The sequence below is a fragment of the Rosa rugosa genome, chromosome 4 (assembly GCF_958449725.1).
Source record: "Rosa rugosa chromosome 4, drRosRugo1.1, whole genome shotgun sequence".
Lineage (NCBI taxonomy): Eukaryota > Viridiplantae > Streptophyta > Magnoliopsida > Rosales > Rosaceae > Rosa > Rosa rugosa.
In genome coordinates, this window is record NC_084823.1 from 8,733,888 (window position 1) to 8,750,882 (window position 16,995).

General features: G+C 36.9%; 2 protein-coding genes across 3 annotated transcripts; one reads left to right on the top strand and one right to left on the bottom strand.

The window, feature by feature from the left end:
• Nucleotides 1-6,177: 6,177 nt before the first annotated feature.
• LOC133746450 (O-fucosyltransferase 31) lies at nt 6,178-10,373 on the top strand. Its single transcript, XM_062174633.1, has 10 exons — nt 6,178-6,860; nt 6,947-7,009; nt 7,096-7,180; nt 7,270-7,340; nt 7,518-7,606; nt 7,701-7,904; nt 8,426-8,693; nt 8,914-9,141; nt 9,486-9,683; nt 9,908-10,373. Exons 1-10 carry the CDS (start codon nt 6,720-6,722, stop codon nt 10,115-10,117), a joined length of 1,557 nt encoding a protein of 518 aa, XP_062030617.1. The 5' UTR covers nt 6,178-6,719; the 3' UTR covers nt 10,118-10,373.
• Nucleotides 10,374-10,659: 286 nt separating this feature from the next.
• On the bottom strand, nt 10,660-16,465 carry LOC133746449 (mechanosensitive ion channel protein 2, chloroplastic-like). Of its 2 annotated transcripts, none has more exons than XM_062174632.1 (14): nt 16,269-16,465; nt 15,789-15,980; nt 15,614-15,673; nt 15,135-15,286; nt 14,835-14,958; nt 14,644-14,741; nt 14,416-14,529; nt 14,000-14,060; nt 13,496-13,645; nt 13,212-13,322; nt 12,853-13,020; nt 12,653-12,766; nt 11,932-11,988; nt 10,660-11,711 (listed from the first exon to the last, which is right to left on the bottom strand). In XM_062174632.1, the coding sequence occupies exons 2-14, from the start codon at nt 15,867-15,869 to the stop codon at nt 10,929-10,931; spliced, it is 2,073 nt and encodes a 690-aa protein (XP_062030616.1). In that variant the 5' UTR covers nt 15,870-15,980; nt 16,269-16,465; the 3' UTR covers nt 10,660-10,928. The 2 variants fall into 2 exon arrangements, with proteins under 2 accessions (XP_062030616.1, XP_062030615.1); XM_062174631.1 differs by having other exon boundaries at nt 15,789-15,954; nt 16,269-16,464.
• Nucleotides 16,466-16,995: the final 530 nt, after the last annotated feature.

The window sequence follows — 16,995 nt, forward strand, 5'->3', positions numbered from 1 at the left end:
CCTGATTCTGGAAGGGATAGAGGTTCTCTATGAATTACCACCATTGCCAAATAAACTTGTGTCCCCATTTGTGCCCGTTGTGGGACCCCCCTAGATAAGCCCATTTGAGCCTACATTAAGCCTTTTCGTTCATCACCCTTAAAATCCTTAACCATGAAGCTTAGTATAGTTACAACCCTACCCTTTGTTCTAAGGACTTAGTGGAGCTATCTTTTGAGACATACTACATGGGTTTGGTGCTAAGGATGAAGATTGAGAAGAGGTGAAAGTTCAAGTGTGGGGATAGACTTGTCCATAAAGAAAAAGATATGTTGAAGCCGTGAAAAATGAAAAGAAAAGAGAAAAATTGTGTACGGCTAAAAAGAAAAAAAAAGAAAAAAAAATATATGTTTATGGACTTTCATCCCCCATACTTAGTGATTTTGGAGTTTGCTTTGAATTGAAGGCCCACTACAGAAAAATTTGGCCTTTGTCCATTTCACTAGAGTTCAAGGGAAGTTTATATTGAAGATTGGGCCCAACATGAAGACATTTGGCCCTCTTATATTACCTCTATGGGGAAGTGACGTTTTTGCAATGCCTTGGTGAAATATTTCGAGATCTCTACATTCATATGAGCTCTACTAGGTTTTTAGGACACTTTGATAATCCTTACCTTTCATTTCTTTAAACCTTGAGCCTTAGCCCCATTACAACCTTTGAGAGGACCTTCTTGATCCTTAAGATGGGACAGCCTTTGATGTGGAGATGAGTTACAAGAGTTGAACCTATGGCTTGGGTCCATTCGTGCAAGTAGTTGATATCCTTCATGAGATCTTTTGAAAAAAAAAATTATATTCACAAAGTGCTTTTCGTTTCTTATATATGTGAGCTATTTGACTGCCTTAAAATATGTTCTCTCACATATAAATGAGTGATTATAAGCTTTTAAGCATTGCCTTGATCTGAGAGAAGAAAAAGTGGATATACCTTGTGAGGATATGAATCATACTTGTCTGAAGCATGCTAAGCTAAACCCCAATCACCATTGTTACAACCAAGTCCTACTTGTGTATGTGTGGATCATATGTTTTAATTAACTCTCGAATGCTTAACATTGATTCTTGGTTGAGTGCTAATCTTGGTGTTGTGAAAGTAAGAGATTTCTGAGACAATATGTTAAAGGGCAATAGAGGTCTTTGTGATGTCAACATCTTGGTCTTTGTCTTTGAATTTACTCTTTTATGTGTGACGTTTTTTTTTTTTGTGTTTTGCTTTGTGTTTTACGTTTTTGGTTTCTTTGAGTCTTTGTGTTTTTGTTTCCATACTTAGTCATTTTTTTCGTTGGTTTCTTTGTTTTGTGTCATAGTCTTTTTGGTTTGTTAGTTTTTGATTTTGCTAAGGGACTAGCAAAAGCTAAGTGTGGGGGAATTTGATAGGAGCATTTTAATGTGGTATTTTAATAGTTAATTCCTCACATTTTGCTTAGTTAATTCCTTAACGAATCGATTTTTAACTCAATTTCTATTTTCTTAGGTACATTGGAGTAAATGATGGTGAAATGAGCATTAGGTCCACACTTACCTATAAATGGTGGAGAAAAATGGAAATGTACTAAAATGTCAATTTTACACATTTTCCTACTCCGGCTAGGAGAAACCAAGCCAAGCAAGGAAGAAGGAGCGGCCGCCGGACCAAATGAACTTCAAATGAGCTGAAACTTTCCAGATCCATTCTAGACATCCTAAGGATCGTTTCTTATGAAGAGTGCCAGAGCTAGAATTGAGCGGAAGGCCTTCAAACAGTCAGCCCAATTTCCTGCAGAAGCAAAACTGAAAAACTGGACCTGTAAGAGGTCCAGCAGCATTTTCGGCCCAACCACATGGAATAAAAATATGAAATTTTACCAGGGTGATCTACACTCATAATGGAACATTTTTTTATGAAGAGGTCATAGTGAAATTGGGAATGCTTGTTGGAGAAATAATTGAAGGAATAAAGGGGCAGAAACTGATCTAAAAACAGCTCAACACCACATGTTCATGTTTCCTACCCACATGAAGAAAGCTAGATGCTTTTCTCTTTTTCCTTGGATATATTTTTCTGCTCCAATAGATCATCATCACTTCCATACTTCTACACCTTCATGCCTTGCTTTCATTTCATCATTACTCCATCTTTTCCATATTTTACAAACCACTTTCATTATTTTTCTTCCATTTATCATTTCACTCTTCTTTTTCTTCCCTATATAAACACCTTCTCCTCTCACTCTAAAGAGGATTCCTTCATCCATTCCATCTTCTTTGTCTCTCCATTTCCTTTCCATTTTCCCACACATTCCTTCATCCATTCCATCTTCTTTGTCTCTCCATTTCCTTTCCATTTTCCCACAAAATTCCTTCATCCATTTCATCTTCTTTGTCTCTCCATTTCCATTCCATTTTTCTCTCCATTCTCTAGTTGCAAAATTCTGCGTTTTCAAGTAAGAAGAAGAAGAAGAAGAAGGAGCCGGGAATATCATATCCTCCATCGTCCACCTTGAAGGCTTGCTTCCAAGATTCAAGATTTCAACGTTTCAAGCACTCCATCTCCATCTCCAACTCACGGTGTAATTCATTCTTTTTCCTTATTTAATTTCGTAGGAATTTGTTTCTAGTTAACAATAACATTAAGGGCAAAGTTTAAGCCCAATTTCTATGTTTGAATAAAAATTGTGATTTCTTTATGTTGATTTTTATGTTGCTTATGTGAGATTGCTTAATTGATTTTGGATTATGGAAAACTTTTATATGTATGTGTTCTTTGATGGCCAACTTAGGATATATGCATGTAATTGGTGCTAGATTTAAGTAGTAAAGGCTTTGGACAAAAGTCGAAATCAATTAAGGAGGATTGCAAATAGATGGACTTTTTCATACTAGGTTGTGCACTTTGGTTGACATCCTTTCTTTGTTCTTCATGCATTGAATGTGTTCTTGATTAGCTAGTTTTCTAGACTATGATTGCATGTTCAATAGGTTTAATTTAGGTGCTTTCACTTAGATTAAATATTCAAGGAAAGTAAAATATGGGAAATCATTTGCTTCGAATGTTTCACATGGTCAACTTATTTCTCATGACATAGATAATCAACTATAGGAATTGTAATTGGATTTCATTCATATGATTGTAGTTTTGATCTTTGTTTCTTGTGTTCCACCCTTGTATATGTGTTTTTACACTTTCTTTATTTCATTTAATTTTAATTCCAATTCTATAATCTCAAAACCCCCCTTTTTATATTAACTTGTATATATTTTTATTCTTTATTTTATTTTTGTACATAATACTTTTTACTTTATTATTTTAATTCTTTATTTGTTTTTTTTTTGACAATGACAGGTGTACCCTCAATCCCCGGAATAGAACGATCCCTATTTGCTTATACTACTAACGATGTTTTCAGGGTTAAATTATGCGCTTGCTTTGAGCGTATCAACTCGAGACAGGTAACAGGTTGTTCCCAAGAAAGTTTCACTTGGTTTTTCAGCTAGTAGTGGAATATCTCCTGATCAGCAGCATGTTATAACTTGTTGGCAGCTCAGTTCAACTTTGGCTTATAGCCTCAAAGCCTACTAGGCAGTGAAATTTTTTAATAAAACGTTGTTTTAACAGCCATCGCTGCAGCTTCTTTCTTCATTTTGATACTTGGTATGGCCATATCTTTGTTCAACATTGTAGATTTGTAATTACTAATTACTACAGTTATGTGTTTTGTATCACTATTGATGTTGATAGACTGGCCTGGCCAAAACGATTTGTTTACAAAGAATTAGTTTCGGCCACCAATGGCTTTGCAAATGATCCAAGGCTAGGCCAAGATCTAGGTAGGTATAAAGAGAATCTTTGCAGCATCTGATCACCACTGAAAAATCCTTCGCAAATGAAGTTAAAATCATAAGCTGCCTCATTCATAAAAATGGAATGCAGATTATTGGATGGTGTCATAAGCAAGGCAAGTGCTTATTTATGCATACATGCCTAACAGCAGCATTGACACACACCTCTTTGGCTGTAGAGAAGCTCTAAAATGGGATTCGATTGAGGTATAGAATAGCTGTGGGCTTGACCTCAGCACAACGATTTCAACACTAAGCTTGGTGATTTTGGGATTGCTAACCTTGTGGATTCCCCGTTCAAGACATGTATTACTTCGGCCGGGAATTTGTGAATCAAGGGAAGGTTGCCAAAGCATCTGACATATTTAGCTCAGAGTTGTAGCCTTGGAAATTACATGTGGAAGGAGGACTTACGAGGATGGAGAATATCATGTGCCACTGTTTAGGTGGGTTTGACAAGTGTACCTTGCAGGAAATCTTCTAGAAGTAGCTGATGAGAGATTGGATACGATCGAATTTTGAATTAAATAATATACAATGCTTGTTCAATGCTCTGGCAAGGGTGGTTCTATAGCTTCCACTTCAATGGTGGTTCAATCGCTTTAATAGCCAGCACTGGCTCAACCTCAACAAGAAGCTGATTCAGCCTCTCAGGTAATCTTAGCTTTTAGCTTCAATACTAGTTAGCCTCAAGCTACATCCATGAACGCACACACATCATCAGAACCTTTTAAGGGTTTTTATTTATTTAGGGTTTTTATTTATTTATTTATTTATTATTATTATTATTACTATTTTATAATTTCTTCACCTCTGAGGTTTGAGAGCTTAAGATTATCAAACCCTTGATCTATGTGTGATTTGTTGTACTTTTGTTTGAAATTTGATCATTACCTGAACTTCTCAATGAATTGCATAATCACTAGATTCTGTATGCCCCTGCTACCTAGTCCATGCGTAAACTCATAATAAGTGCTTGAAGATTGTTCTAAAGTTTACCATGTAGTAGGTTTCTAACAATTGTGAAGCAAAAATTGTCATATCAAAGATTAGAAACATTAAAGAATATCATCCAAAAAGTATGATTTGAAGCTGACTTTAGACGAGTACTGCATAACACTTCTGTTTTTCTTAGATTCACACCTAGGCGTGGTGAGCTTTTGCTTTGTGGGTGAAATAAAAAGATTCAGACAAATCCTTACGCATTAAGACTAACAGAATGGTAATTGGTGATTGCATATAGTTTTTCTCCACATCATTTTCCTAAAAATATATATATAGCAATCAAATGAAAGTCAAATCAATACAAATGAGAAACCTACATTATATATCCATACTAGTCTTCTGATTTAAGTATTTGGTTGGAAGAGTGCTGCAACCCAAAATTTACAGATAAAGAATGGATGATCAACTGTGTATCCATATGTGTTGCAGAGACAAGGCCCTAGCCAGAACGTAGTCGAGTTTTCTGATATATTCCATTCATTTCTTCCCTTGTTACAAGTAGGGCACTAACTATTCAATTTGTTACAAGTAGGGCACTAACTATTCAATTTGTGTGAGGGATTACAAGCTCGAAATGTGATGCTCAATGGAATTCTTTCATTGAAGGATCTTTGTTGTTCAAGATAAACAGAGAAAAGTAAGAAAACAAGGATCTTTCATTATCTTTCTGATTGGTTTTGAGGATGTGGATGAATACACAGATTCATAGGTTGATTAATTGCCTAATCCTATAGTTATGATTCTTTTTCTTGTTTGCTAAGAAACATGCATGCCCGATGGGGCGAGACATAAAGAGTTATTATCAAAATAATTTCACATGTGCCTATTGATTATCGCTCATATATGTTTAGAATTGGAATAATGTTATTTTTGTCATAAAAAAAAATCTATGATCTATTTGCCATGTTTTACGGCTTTTACCCTACAAATCAATTCATAAAACTGTGTGGCGCCTATAACTCGTATTAAGAGAAGCATCAGTTGAGAGCTTTCTCCATTTCAGTGATTTCACAAACTAAAATAAATTTTTTTTTTAGAATGACAAACTAAATAGTAACCACGTGGTGTGGTGTAGTGTGTTGGTCGAGCTGCCTAGTCTGGAACCCCCAGGTCTAGAGTTCGAATCCCAGCTCCATCCCGTGGCCAGCAGATTTGAGGGACCTGGGTTAGTTAAAACACCCAATGGTTTGTACGTCTGCAGTGCAGTGATTAGTCTGGCTATGCTGGGATACACTGCATGGGTGTGTGTGTTGGTTCTATTGACGTTTTTCAATCAAAAATTAAAAATTAAAAAATTAAAAAAATTAAAAAGTGGTGGCTAGAAAATAGCATGGTAATAAAAAATGACAGTTTTATCTATAACTTGCTACAGTGGTGTTTACCCGATTAATAATTGACTAAAGAAATCACTGTTTAATTTACATCCAACGGTTGAAAACTAAACAACTCAAATTAAAAATAATTTTTCATATCCTTAAATTTACATTCAATGGTGATTGAATATAATTTTCTTATTTAGTTTACTGACTGGGTGAACATTATTGAACTTGTTAAAACAAAACAGTATTTAGTGATAATTATCGAACACTAGAAATGCAAATTCTTTTTGGGCCTGGTCAACCTGTCTGAGTCACATCCTTCATCTTCGGGTTGAGCCCAGCAGAAGACTTGCATTAAGTCGTTGCCAAATGAGGACATCCACACCATAAGCTCCATGCATCCTTCCCTTCCCTTCCCTTCTTTCCCGTTTAAACCTTCGATCCGACTCACTCTGACTGAGACTCTGCCATTTCTCACCTTCTCTTCTCTTCTCATTCACATATGTGAAAGTTTAGGGTTTCTCCAATCAAACCCATGAAGCTCTACAAAGACTTCTACTTCCACCCCAACCACTCTCAGAGAGCCGCCTTGGCTGCCCTCTTCGTCCTTCTCTTCCCCACCTTCTTCCCCAATCTCTTCGGCCCATTGGGCCGCGCCTCTCCTTCCATCTTCTCTGTAAGTCACCACTCTCAAAAAAGTTTTCAACTTTCCGTTAATGGAAACTCTTAAATTCTTTTGAATATGAACAAAATGCAATGCAGGAATGGAATGCTCCAAAGCCCAGACATTTACATCTTCTGGAGGCAGCCTTGTCAACCCAATCTGTGAGTTCCGGTTATTCTCTCGATTTCGTATTTGCTTTAATCCATTTTGGTATGAACAATGTTTGCTCTAATTTGAATTTGTTTAGTCTGTTGAGCATCAGATCAAGGTTTGGGCTCCGCTGCCCAATCAGGGATGGAAGCATTGCCCTGAAGAGCCCAAAAGTGCTTCATGTGAGTGCTCAAGTTTTTTTTTTTTTTTTTTGGTGTGATATGACACTGAATCGATTGTTGTCTGATGAAATTTACTTCATTTCTGGCAGCGAAACCGAAAGGATCGAATGGGTACATACAGGTGTTCCTTGATGGAGGCTTGAACCAGCAGAAAATGGGGGTGAGTTTTTAAATTTTATGAGGGAATTATTGCTGGAAGAAATGTACTTTATATAGATAATGAGGTTACATTAGAGTGCCCATTTGCTTGAATTTGTTGCTTACTGCGATATTATAGCCGATTGGATGTGTGAAATTAGAATGTCTGATCAACTTTATTTGGTTCTTTTACAAACAGATTTGTGATGCAGTGGCTGTTGCTAAAATCTTGAATGCAACTCTGGTTCTACCGCACCTTGAAGTTAATCCCGTGTGGCAAGATTCGAGGTATATAGTGAGTAAGTTGACCTGGAAACTTTTCTAGAATGTATTATTCTCTCCAAAGTGGAGCCATTGATGCGGAACTGTATGTGCTTTGCAGTTCCTTTGAGGAAATTTTTGACGTCAATCACTTTTTAGAAGTCCTACGCAATGAAGTTTCTATAGTTAAAGAACTTCCTAGTGAGTTTTCTTGGAGCTCTAGGGAGTATTACGCTACAGGCATACGGCCTACTAGAATTAAAACGGCACCTGTTCATGCTCCTGCTGACTGGTATCTGGAAAATGTCTTGCCCATAATGCAGAGGTCAGTAAATGCTTCAACCTTTCTTACTTCAGATTTGAAGTTGTTGCTTAAAATTTTCACTTCAGCCTGTTGCAATTTTCTATTTTAGAATGCTAAGTTCGATATCATAATATCATATATTATTGTCATATGATATATGTTCATAAAGCTAGATCCCCTGCCCATATTGGTCCTGGTAACTCAATCTCAAGTTTTTGAATGTCCTTTATCTAAGTAAATAAGGGAAGGGCTGGAGGAGAGGTGGGTCAATATTTTTGAGTATTTTATGAATCATGATGATATTGTTTACCTGTCAAGCAACCAGCTTTAAGTTACATAATATTTAGCATCTCTTATTTTTGCATTACTGTTCTCTTGATTTTAGCCAAAATATCCTATGGACTTGGTTCAAGTATCTTACTTTTGTACACCTGAGCTACCAACCTTCAGTATATGCACACGTTTGAACTTTATAGTCACCTTTCAGGATCTATTTTGAATAAATAAATTTTTATGACGTGGAAGGTGTTCAATTGATACAGTTATGGAGTTGCTGCTATTTCCCCGTTCTCCCATCGTTTGACTTTCGACAATTTGCCTGAAAGCATTCAGCGCCTACGTTGTAAAGTGAACTTTCAAGCTTTAGCCTTTGTTCCTCATATAAGGGAATTGGGAGAAACCCTTGTTAATCGTCTCCGCAACCCTCCTATAAGAATCCAAAACTCAGAAACTGAATCACAAGAGGGAACAAATGACCTTGATAAACAGGGAGCTGGGAAGTTTGTTGTTTTGCATCTTCGCTTTGACAAAGTATGTTCCTCATCTGCTTTGTATCATCTTGAGAACTATGTAATATGCATCGTTCTATTTTGGGAAATTGAAACTCCGAATCTATGCTAAATGTCAAATCAAGTTTATTGATAAATGTTAGAAAATCCTATATCGTTACTTCTCACTTAGTTGCAGTAAACTGTTTGATTTCTGGTTTAGTAATTGCTTATGTCCTCTTTCCATGCACATACTCATACAGGATATGGCTGCTCATTCCGCCTGTGATTTTGGTGGTGGTAAAGCTGAGAAACTTGCTCTTGCAAAATATCGACAAGTAATTTGGCAGGGAAGGGTCCTAAAATCTCAGTTCACAGATGAGGAGCTGAGAGTTCAGGGGCGTTGCCCGTTGACGCCTGAAGAGATTGGATTGTTGCTAGCAGCTCTGGGCTTCAACAATAGCACCCGGCTTTATCTTGCTTCCCACAAGGTTTGTCTTGAGTAAATATATTGTTATTAAGGGCCTGACAGCTAAGGCTTTGCTGGGTAACGCCTTTTTTTCCTCGTTAAGAGAGCAAGTTGGTTCAGTTCTTATATATTGAATGATTTAATAAAAGCAGTTTAAATATGTTCAGTCTTTATGTATTGAATGGTTTAGGATATAATATATTGAAAGGGTCAAAACCTCTATCTTAAACAATTTTCACTCTGTGCAAGAAAACAAAAACACAAAAGGTTTCATACGATTCCTTATGTCACTTAGCAATAAAAATTGAAATTGTGTTAGCAGTTGGTGTTTAAAAGTGGATGAACAATTTACTTTCCTTTTTTCAGGTTTATGGCGGAGAAGCAAGGATCTCAACTCTGCGCAGATTATTTCCGCTACTGGAGGATAAGAAGAGCCTTACCTCCGCCGAGGAAAGGGCCAAGGTTGAAGGCAAGGCTTCTCTGTTAGCTGCAGTTGACTATTATGTCAGCATGCAAAGTGACATCTTCATTTCTGCTTCTCCGGGAAATATGCACAATGCACTGGTAAGACTTGTCAACCTCTCAATACTTGGTACATTTTTCTGTTCTTTAAGAGTGTAAGGGTTGAGTTAATTACATAGGTAAATCTGTGATTGTACTCGTACATAGTGAAAGTAATGCCCTAAATAGCCTGTTATGGCTATATTTTAAAATCACATATTTCACTGGAAGACTTGCTTATATAAATGTCAAAATTCTAACCGAGATGATCAAATCTGTATCATCAGGTGTGTCATCGAGCTTATATGAACTTGAAGACTATTAGACCAAGCATGACCCTGTTGAGTAAGCTATTCTTGAATAAGAGCATGCAGTGGTCAGAGTTCCAACATGCAGTTTTGGAAGGGCATAAAAACAGACAAGGGCAGATCAAGTTGAGAAAGGAGAAGCAATCAATATATACATATCCTGCTCCTGATTGCATGTGTCAAGCTTAATTGACATAAATATCAAAGGTTGTGGTTTTACTTTGGTATCAATCTTAAATTACAAGTAGGTTTTTGTAGGTTGTGTCATTATTGTAGTCTTCATTTAGGTAATTATTGTATATTGATGCCTGAAGGGCAATCCTAGGTTCTCACCAGTGAAAGAGAAATCCAATAGGAGCACAGTGACTGCTTTATTTGAGATCATTTTTGTAAAATTTTGAATAGGCTAAAGTTCTGTCCAGAAGGCACCACTCTTTTCTAGCAACATAGTGAACTTGAGCTTCATTCATCTAACCCTAGTTGCTGTTGGTAAGTTATAATTTCAACATTTTAAAGATCATGGGTTCGATTCTCGCTAGCATATATAAGGATGGGGTGGGCTAAGTGTTTTTTAATGAATAAAAAAATAATAATAATAATAATAAATTGAAAAAAAAAAAAAAAAAGGAACTTGAGCTTCATTCATCGATCCCTAGTTGCATCTCTTAATACACTTTAATATTATCGTGAGTGGATAGTCTGGATACAGCACCTTGCTCTTGGTTCTCTCATGATAAATCCAAAGTGATATTTGGATGACAAGAGGTTCAATAAAAAATTATTGAACTGTTTATATTGGATATGGGAGAAACTGATAGTTTCAAAATGACCCACATATTTTCATTTCAAACTATCAAACAATCATGGGATACAATGTAATGCCAGCTTCAAAAACGCAGCGGCATGCATTTTTTTCACTTTCACTAACAAGACTAACATTATGCCATCGGTAGCCTTCTTTGTTCTGCTATTCACTTGGCCAGGCTCTAGAATTCAGTCATCAATCTTTCACATCTGTGCCAGGAGGAGACCCGCCGCTGCCATTACGGCTGGCAGTGAATTCTTTTGATTCTATAAGAGATGGAGCCATATCTTCCTCAATGGGAAGTGTCCGCTTTGAGCCCTCTAAGGCAACACCGAGAATGATATTCTCTTCTAAGGGAGCGCGAGCTGTAGACGGTGATGCAACAGGTTTCTCTCCATCTTGTTTTGCCTGTAAAGTTGTCAAAGGAATATCCGTCTTTCCACCACCCATCTCAGATGAAGTAACAGGAGACTTCTTAGATGTCGCCTTTTCTGGAGATACATTTTTGGAATCAACTCCCTTCTCCTTCCCTGCAAATCTTATCATCTCATTCTTGGACTGCAGTATTTCAGAGGAGTCTGGGGCTGAACCATCAGATGCCAAATTCTGTGTTTGGGGTTCAGATGTTGACATTTCCGAAGTCTTGGGACTTGTACTTGAGTTGGAAGTTGAAGTTGCCTTATCTTCAGTTTGCGCAGGTGTTAGTGTTGGCCCAGCTTTAGGTTCTTCCTTGTCTCCATTTGTACGTGCTGAGCGATTAGAAGCCTTACTTTTGTCATCACTACTGATTCTGTAAGATGGCTCAATGAGGAGATATGGACGATTAGTACGTGCCGTAGAACTACCAAAAATGGTGTCAGCAAATGGCACATTTTCCATGTCAGCATCACCGTATACTTTCTGAACTGTGCGGAGGGGTGTGGCAAGCCGAGCACGATGATGACTGACAACTCTGAGAAGATCCAAGAGTATTGCCTCCTGTAGCATTAATAGATTCTACATGAGATAAATATTCAACATTCAAATCTGAATGCCTTGATAACGCAAATGATCTTGTTATATCCATGGACAAACACACAATTCAGGCCTGAATTTGTAATGGCATCTAATTCAATTTTTATCTTAACTTTTACTATCATTTTGCTTTAGAGGAGACATCATATTGCATAAAACTTTAACAATGTAGTCTTACTATTACCTTCACGCAGAGATACTCCTCAATGTGAGATGTTTTCACAAAGCAAGATACCAAAATCTGTAATAAAATTGGACAACTTATGAGAATTTAAGTGAAATACGAAACAACCATTAAGTGTATACACACACACACACACACAGAATCAAAAGAACAAACAAAAAAAGAAAAATCCCTACTACACTTTCTAGATGCACAGAATGTTGACCTCAGATTGTGACAGGAAAAGGAGAACAAGATGCCTAATAAACATTTGACTCATTATGCAGAAAGAAAGTAAACAAGTCCAAACCGACCAACCATGTATATTTCTATATGCCGACCAATATATGTTCCATTGATATCAAGAGATGAAGTTTTCTGGCTGTACTCTGGCCACATGCAGATGTTCATATCCAACCCCATAAAACAATCCTAAGAAAGCAAACAAAATTTTTACACAGATGCTAGGAGTTGGATGTGAGTTTAATAAATAAAATCACCATGGACATATACAAGAATATCCTTCATATATTCTCAAGTGCTAGAACTAATTACTTTTGGAAAGGATAAGCAAATATATAAGGAAGGCAAAAAAAGGAGCAGAATACAATGGCAAAGAAACATATAGAAGAGGTTTTTCTCAAATGTTGTCTGTCCAATGTAGCATGCTGTATTGAGACTCTATATATTTAGAAAATAAAATATCAATAAAAACCTCACAAATGCCAGCATACAGCCTTACCATAAGAGCCTGATTCTCTGGATTAATATCATCCAGAAAAACTCTTCTATGCAACCTTTGCTGCTCTACTTGAGGATTTTTGGCTAAAACCTTGCGCATATCAGCTACAATAATCTGAAGAAAGAACAGGAATGATAGAACCATCGCAAATTTCTTGAAGCATAAACTTAAACAGAACAGTGAACAGACATAGTACTCACATTAATTTTATTGACATCCAAATGACTAATGGCTATGTGGTTCTTGATGCGCCAATGAGTCTTCTGGCTAAGATTCCTCACAACATTCACAGTGAACTTGTGATTTGGAATGTGAACTGCTTCACGATCATCGCCTCTTATAATTGTTGGTGACCACCACCCCACATGCTGGCAAAATATAACAAGTTAATCAAAAACGAAAAAGGACAGGTTCAACTGCAGTATTTGTTTAGCAAGGGAACCAAACTGAGCCCTCGTATTTTTAAGGTGGAGGCAATGTATCCATGCATATGTATTTATGTTTTTCCAGGTAATTACTTTTCCAATTTTATGAATTACTAATAAAGATGTATGCACACCTCGACGGTACCAGAAACTTCATAGCCTTGAATCTTAGTCTGAATCCATTCATTGACAACAAATGGCCGTGTGGCATGGATCATTACACTGGAAAGGAAGTTTGTGAATATCTGAGTTCAAAAAGTAAAAAGGTACACAATCAAAAAAAAGCTTTAACAATTCACAAATAGCATCTCAAATATAACAAAAGTATAAACCTGGATAATCCAGATTGGTTATGAACTTATGATCAAGAAATAATAGCTGTTTTAATTTCAAATATTAGGGGAAGAAAAATGTGTACCTCACGACCAGCAAGGGTTAGCAATACTGTGCCGAGACCCCCAGCTGTTAGCCATTTCTGGGTCGAGAATCCCAGCAACTCCATAAACAATGACACTGCAGCAACCCAAACTGCAGTATAAACAGCTTTGCCAGCAAAATTGAAGCCCATCTGCCCAAGCAAAAAACAATTACTGTCTAAAGAGAAACAACCTTTTACCCTCAAGATAGCTAAACTATAATATTATCACGAAATAATTAACAATAGCAGAAAATTGATTGGAAGAGGAAAAATATGTGACATTCTTATTCAAAAGAAGCTAATTACAAGGTGCATTTTATCAGAGCTTTTATTACAACTGCTCATCTTAATCATTCGTAACTTGTTTTCATAAGCTCTGATGCCATTTCTTTTTCAGTATTACTCAATGGAAAAGGAAGTTCATCTTTCCAAGTTCCAACGCAACAATAAAGGCAAAACACCAAATAAAGAAAGTAGGGCCAACTAAAAGGAACAAAAACATACATTTCTGGTATCACTTGGGTCACTTGTCTCCGCAAAGAATTTCTGTGCTTGTTGGTTCAAGCTGCAAAGAGAAAAGTACAATAATAGAAAATCAAATTTTAACCCCAAAACCAGAGCCCCCACAATCAACGAGATAAGATGGACGCTTCAAATCAATGATTATAGAACTGATAAGATATTAATAAAGTTAAAGAATTATGCCAAGAAATTAGGTTAACCAGGTCTTGGCAGAAGAACTAAAATTGTTGTGACCACTGATGGGTCATTCTCAACGTTCAAATTACTTATTACACATAGGACAAGTTAACAACTTCAATATGAAACAAATATTAAGTTAACTCATCAAACCCCAATACTACTCCACAGAGCAATGAACAGATTTCTAAAAGACATCAAAGTAGCAGCACTGCACTCACCTTGACAAACAGTAGGCAAACGCCAGCACTGTTGATAATGATTGTAAAAAATTTATAAGTCTTTGCTTGACAGCCTGGGTAGCTTCTGATGGTAGAACTACAGGATCCAATGTTCTGAAATAGCAGGTTGTTTTAATTAGTGCAGATAAAGTAGCTGGACAAGTAAACTCTGACAAATTTTACTCAAACAAACATTTGAATCTGATTTCATCCAATAAGGAAATATACCTGCATACAAGCATTGCTCCACCCCAAAGCAGCAAAGGCTGAATGCAAGAGGTCATAGCATAGTGTGACCTACTTTTCTTCCAACTACTATCAGTCCGCTGCAGTAAATTGCAGGAAAAATTAATCACTTCAAGAAATAACCAACCTCTGTCTAAAAGCAACGCATGGTAGAAGAATAATAAATTATATACTTGAAAAAATATAATCCTCCCCATGCGCATCAGGGGCCCAAGACCCCAAACAGCAAAAGCAATGATGGCAACTGCCTGAATCAATTTAAGGAAAACAGGGCTTCCACGTAAAGCATCATAAGACCTGCACAATATGTTAAATTTCTTCAGATACCAAATATTTCATACTAATGAGATAACTATAGAATGAAGTCATCTAAGTGATCTGAGCATAATTTAATAAGCAATAAATGTGAGGAAAGACTAACAAGAAACAACATATACATTAACTGAAGTATGCAAAGGAACACAAAGCCATACCTTGTTAAAACTACAGCAGTAGATTTCAGAGCAGGAGCCCCAGTTCCTCCACTTGGTATAAAAACAGATCTACACAAGAAAACTTTACATCTGGAAGATACTGGACCTATTGGGCCACGTACGCTGCTTAAAAGATGGAGACTGCAGGCACCCTGTTGCGACAATCACATGTTAGAAAAGAAATCTGAACGTCTTAGACTATATTACGCAAAATTGGCCCTCAATTCACAAGCGTGCATGCATCATAGGCTACACTAGAAGCCTAAACCTCACAAAACCTTCAAATAAGGAATACTGTGCAGATCTCTGAAGCACTAGAGCACATACAACAATGCCACAAAAGGAAAGGAAAAAGCAAAACACAAAAACACCGACTAAGCGAAAACAATCTAGTGTCAAGTATCTGTATAAGAATCATACCAAATCATAGACCAGACGTTATAGAGAACATAAAACTCAGAAATCCATAAAAAGCATACCAAGCCATGCGACGGAAGATTGATGCTAACCATATGTACTCGACCCTTTCCTACACCACCCTGCAATATGTGCAAATAAATTCAATTCCATTCAATTAACTCTCCAGAAAACTAAAAAGCTACTCACTTATGCAATGTATAAGAAAAAAAAAGACAACAAGGAAGTCTCACATACAGCATGTGGCTGTTTATGGCATCCATGAATACTGTGACTCCTCCATTCATACAACAACCTCATAGAACCAGCTTGAGGCATTTCTTGATTCTCAAACTCTCTCCACAATGCTTTCGAACCCGGCACGGTTCTCCCAGACTCAGACTCCCAAATCAGTGCAACACCTCTTCAACAAACACTTCATATTGAAATCTTAAAATACCAAAAATTTCTTAAATTAAACAAAAACTTGAAAAATACAAAAAAAAAAAATTTGAGAATATTCAATTAGAGCAAGAGCAGCCAATTATCTACACTTGAACTGAGCAAAAAGTCAGAAAAAATATCTATATATATATTAAAAAAAATTCGAAAGCATAATTCTGATTACTGCTTGAGCTACACAGAAACTAAAATTCTCAAAATTAAAAGAAAAAAAAAAAAAGCAATGATTATAGCAGAATATTTATGGCTATGAACAAGGAAGCTGCGAAGTATTACCCAAAGGAGATAGAGGAGACGATGATAATTTTTCTGAAGATTGAAGGCTTCGTGAAATGGACGCTGGCGTGTGTGAGAAAGAGGTGTGGATCGAGAAGCCCGAAATGGCTGGCGTTGCGCTAACGTGCGCCGGGAGGGTTCTGACGGGGACAGCGTGGACCAATCAGCCTGCAGCGTTTTGGATTTTGCTTTGGTTGCGTGGACCCGCGGGATTACTCTTTTTAACGAGCGGTGGGATTTACGTGGCGCTTAGACTATGAAAGCGCGGCTGTGCGTATTTTAGCGGAAGCTTCCTCTCCATGGATTAGTCTCGATGATATTTAGGCACGTGCGTCGGGTCTGGGTCGGGTTCTGGATAATAATTTAAGACTTATCAACGGTCTTATATAGACCTCGTGATCATATCTCCTCCTCAAGTCAACTATTTTTCTAGCAGGTTTACTTATTCAGTTATTTGGAACGGGGAAACTTACAAATCAAGAGTTGATTCGGATAAATTGATTCTTGAACTCAACACCCCTTGTGTTTAGAACTATAGCATATATATTTTTTTTTTGGTGTAAAGAACTATAGCATATTTACTTACTTGGAATGTTGAAACAAATGAATTAGAGTTTATTTCATCTTCAAGTTTTTTTTTTCTAGAGAGTGAAATTCACACTCCTCATTTTGCCATCAACGTTCTATGTTTTCTTTTTTAGTATCTTAAGTTTTGTCTTTCTGTAGT

Excerpts from the sequence above, each read along its gene's own strand:
- LOC133746450 (XM_062174633.1), top strand. The coding sequence starts at position 6,720 with ATGAAGCTCTACAAAGACTTCTACTTCCACCCCAACCACTCTCAGAGA. Across the intron at positions 7,181-7,269 it reads AGAGCCCAAAAGTGCTTCAT|CGAAACCGAAAGGATCGAAT; the intron begins GTGAGTGCTCAA and ends CATTTCTGGCAG. Across the intron at positions 8,694-8,913 it reads TGCATCTTCGCTTTGACAAA|GATATGGCTGCTCATTCCGC; the intron begins GTATGTTCCTCA and ends ATACTCATACAG.
- LOC133746449 (XM_062174632.1), bottom strand. The coding sequence starts at position 15,869 with ATGCCTCAAGCTGGTTCTATGAGGTTGTTGTATGAATGGAGGAGTCAC. Across the intron at positions 14,959-15,134 it reads ACTGCTGTAGTTTTAACAAG|GTCTTATGATGCTTTACGTG; the intron begins GTATGGCTTTGT and ends CATATTGTGCAG. Across the intron at positions 14,530-14,643 it reads GGAGCAATGCTTGTATGCAG|AACATTGGATCCTGTAGTTC; the intron begins GTATATTTCCTT and ends CTGCTATTTCAG.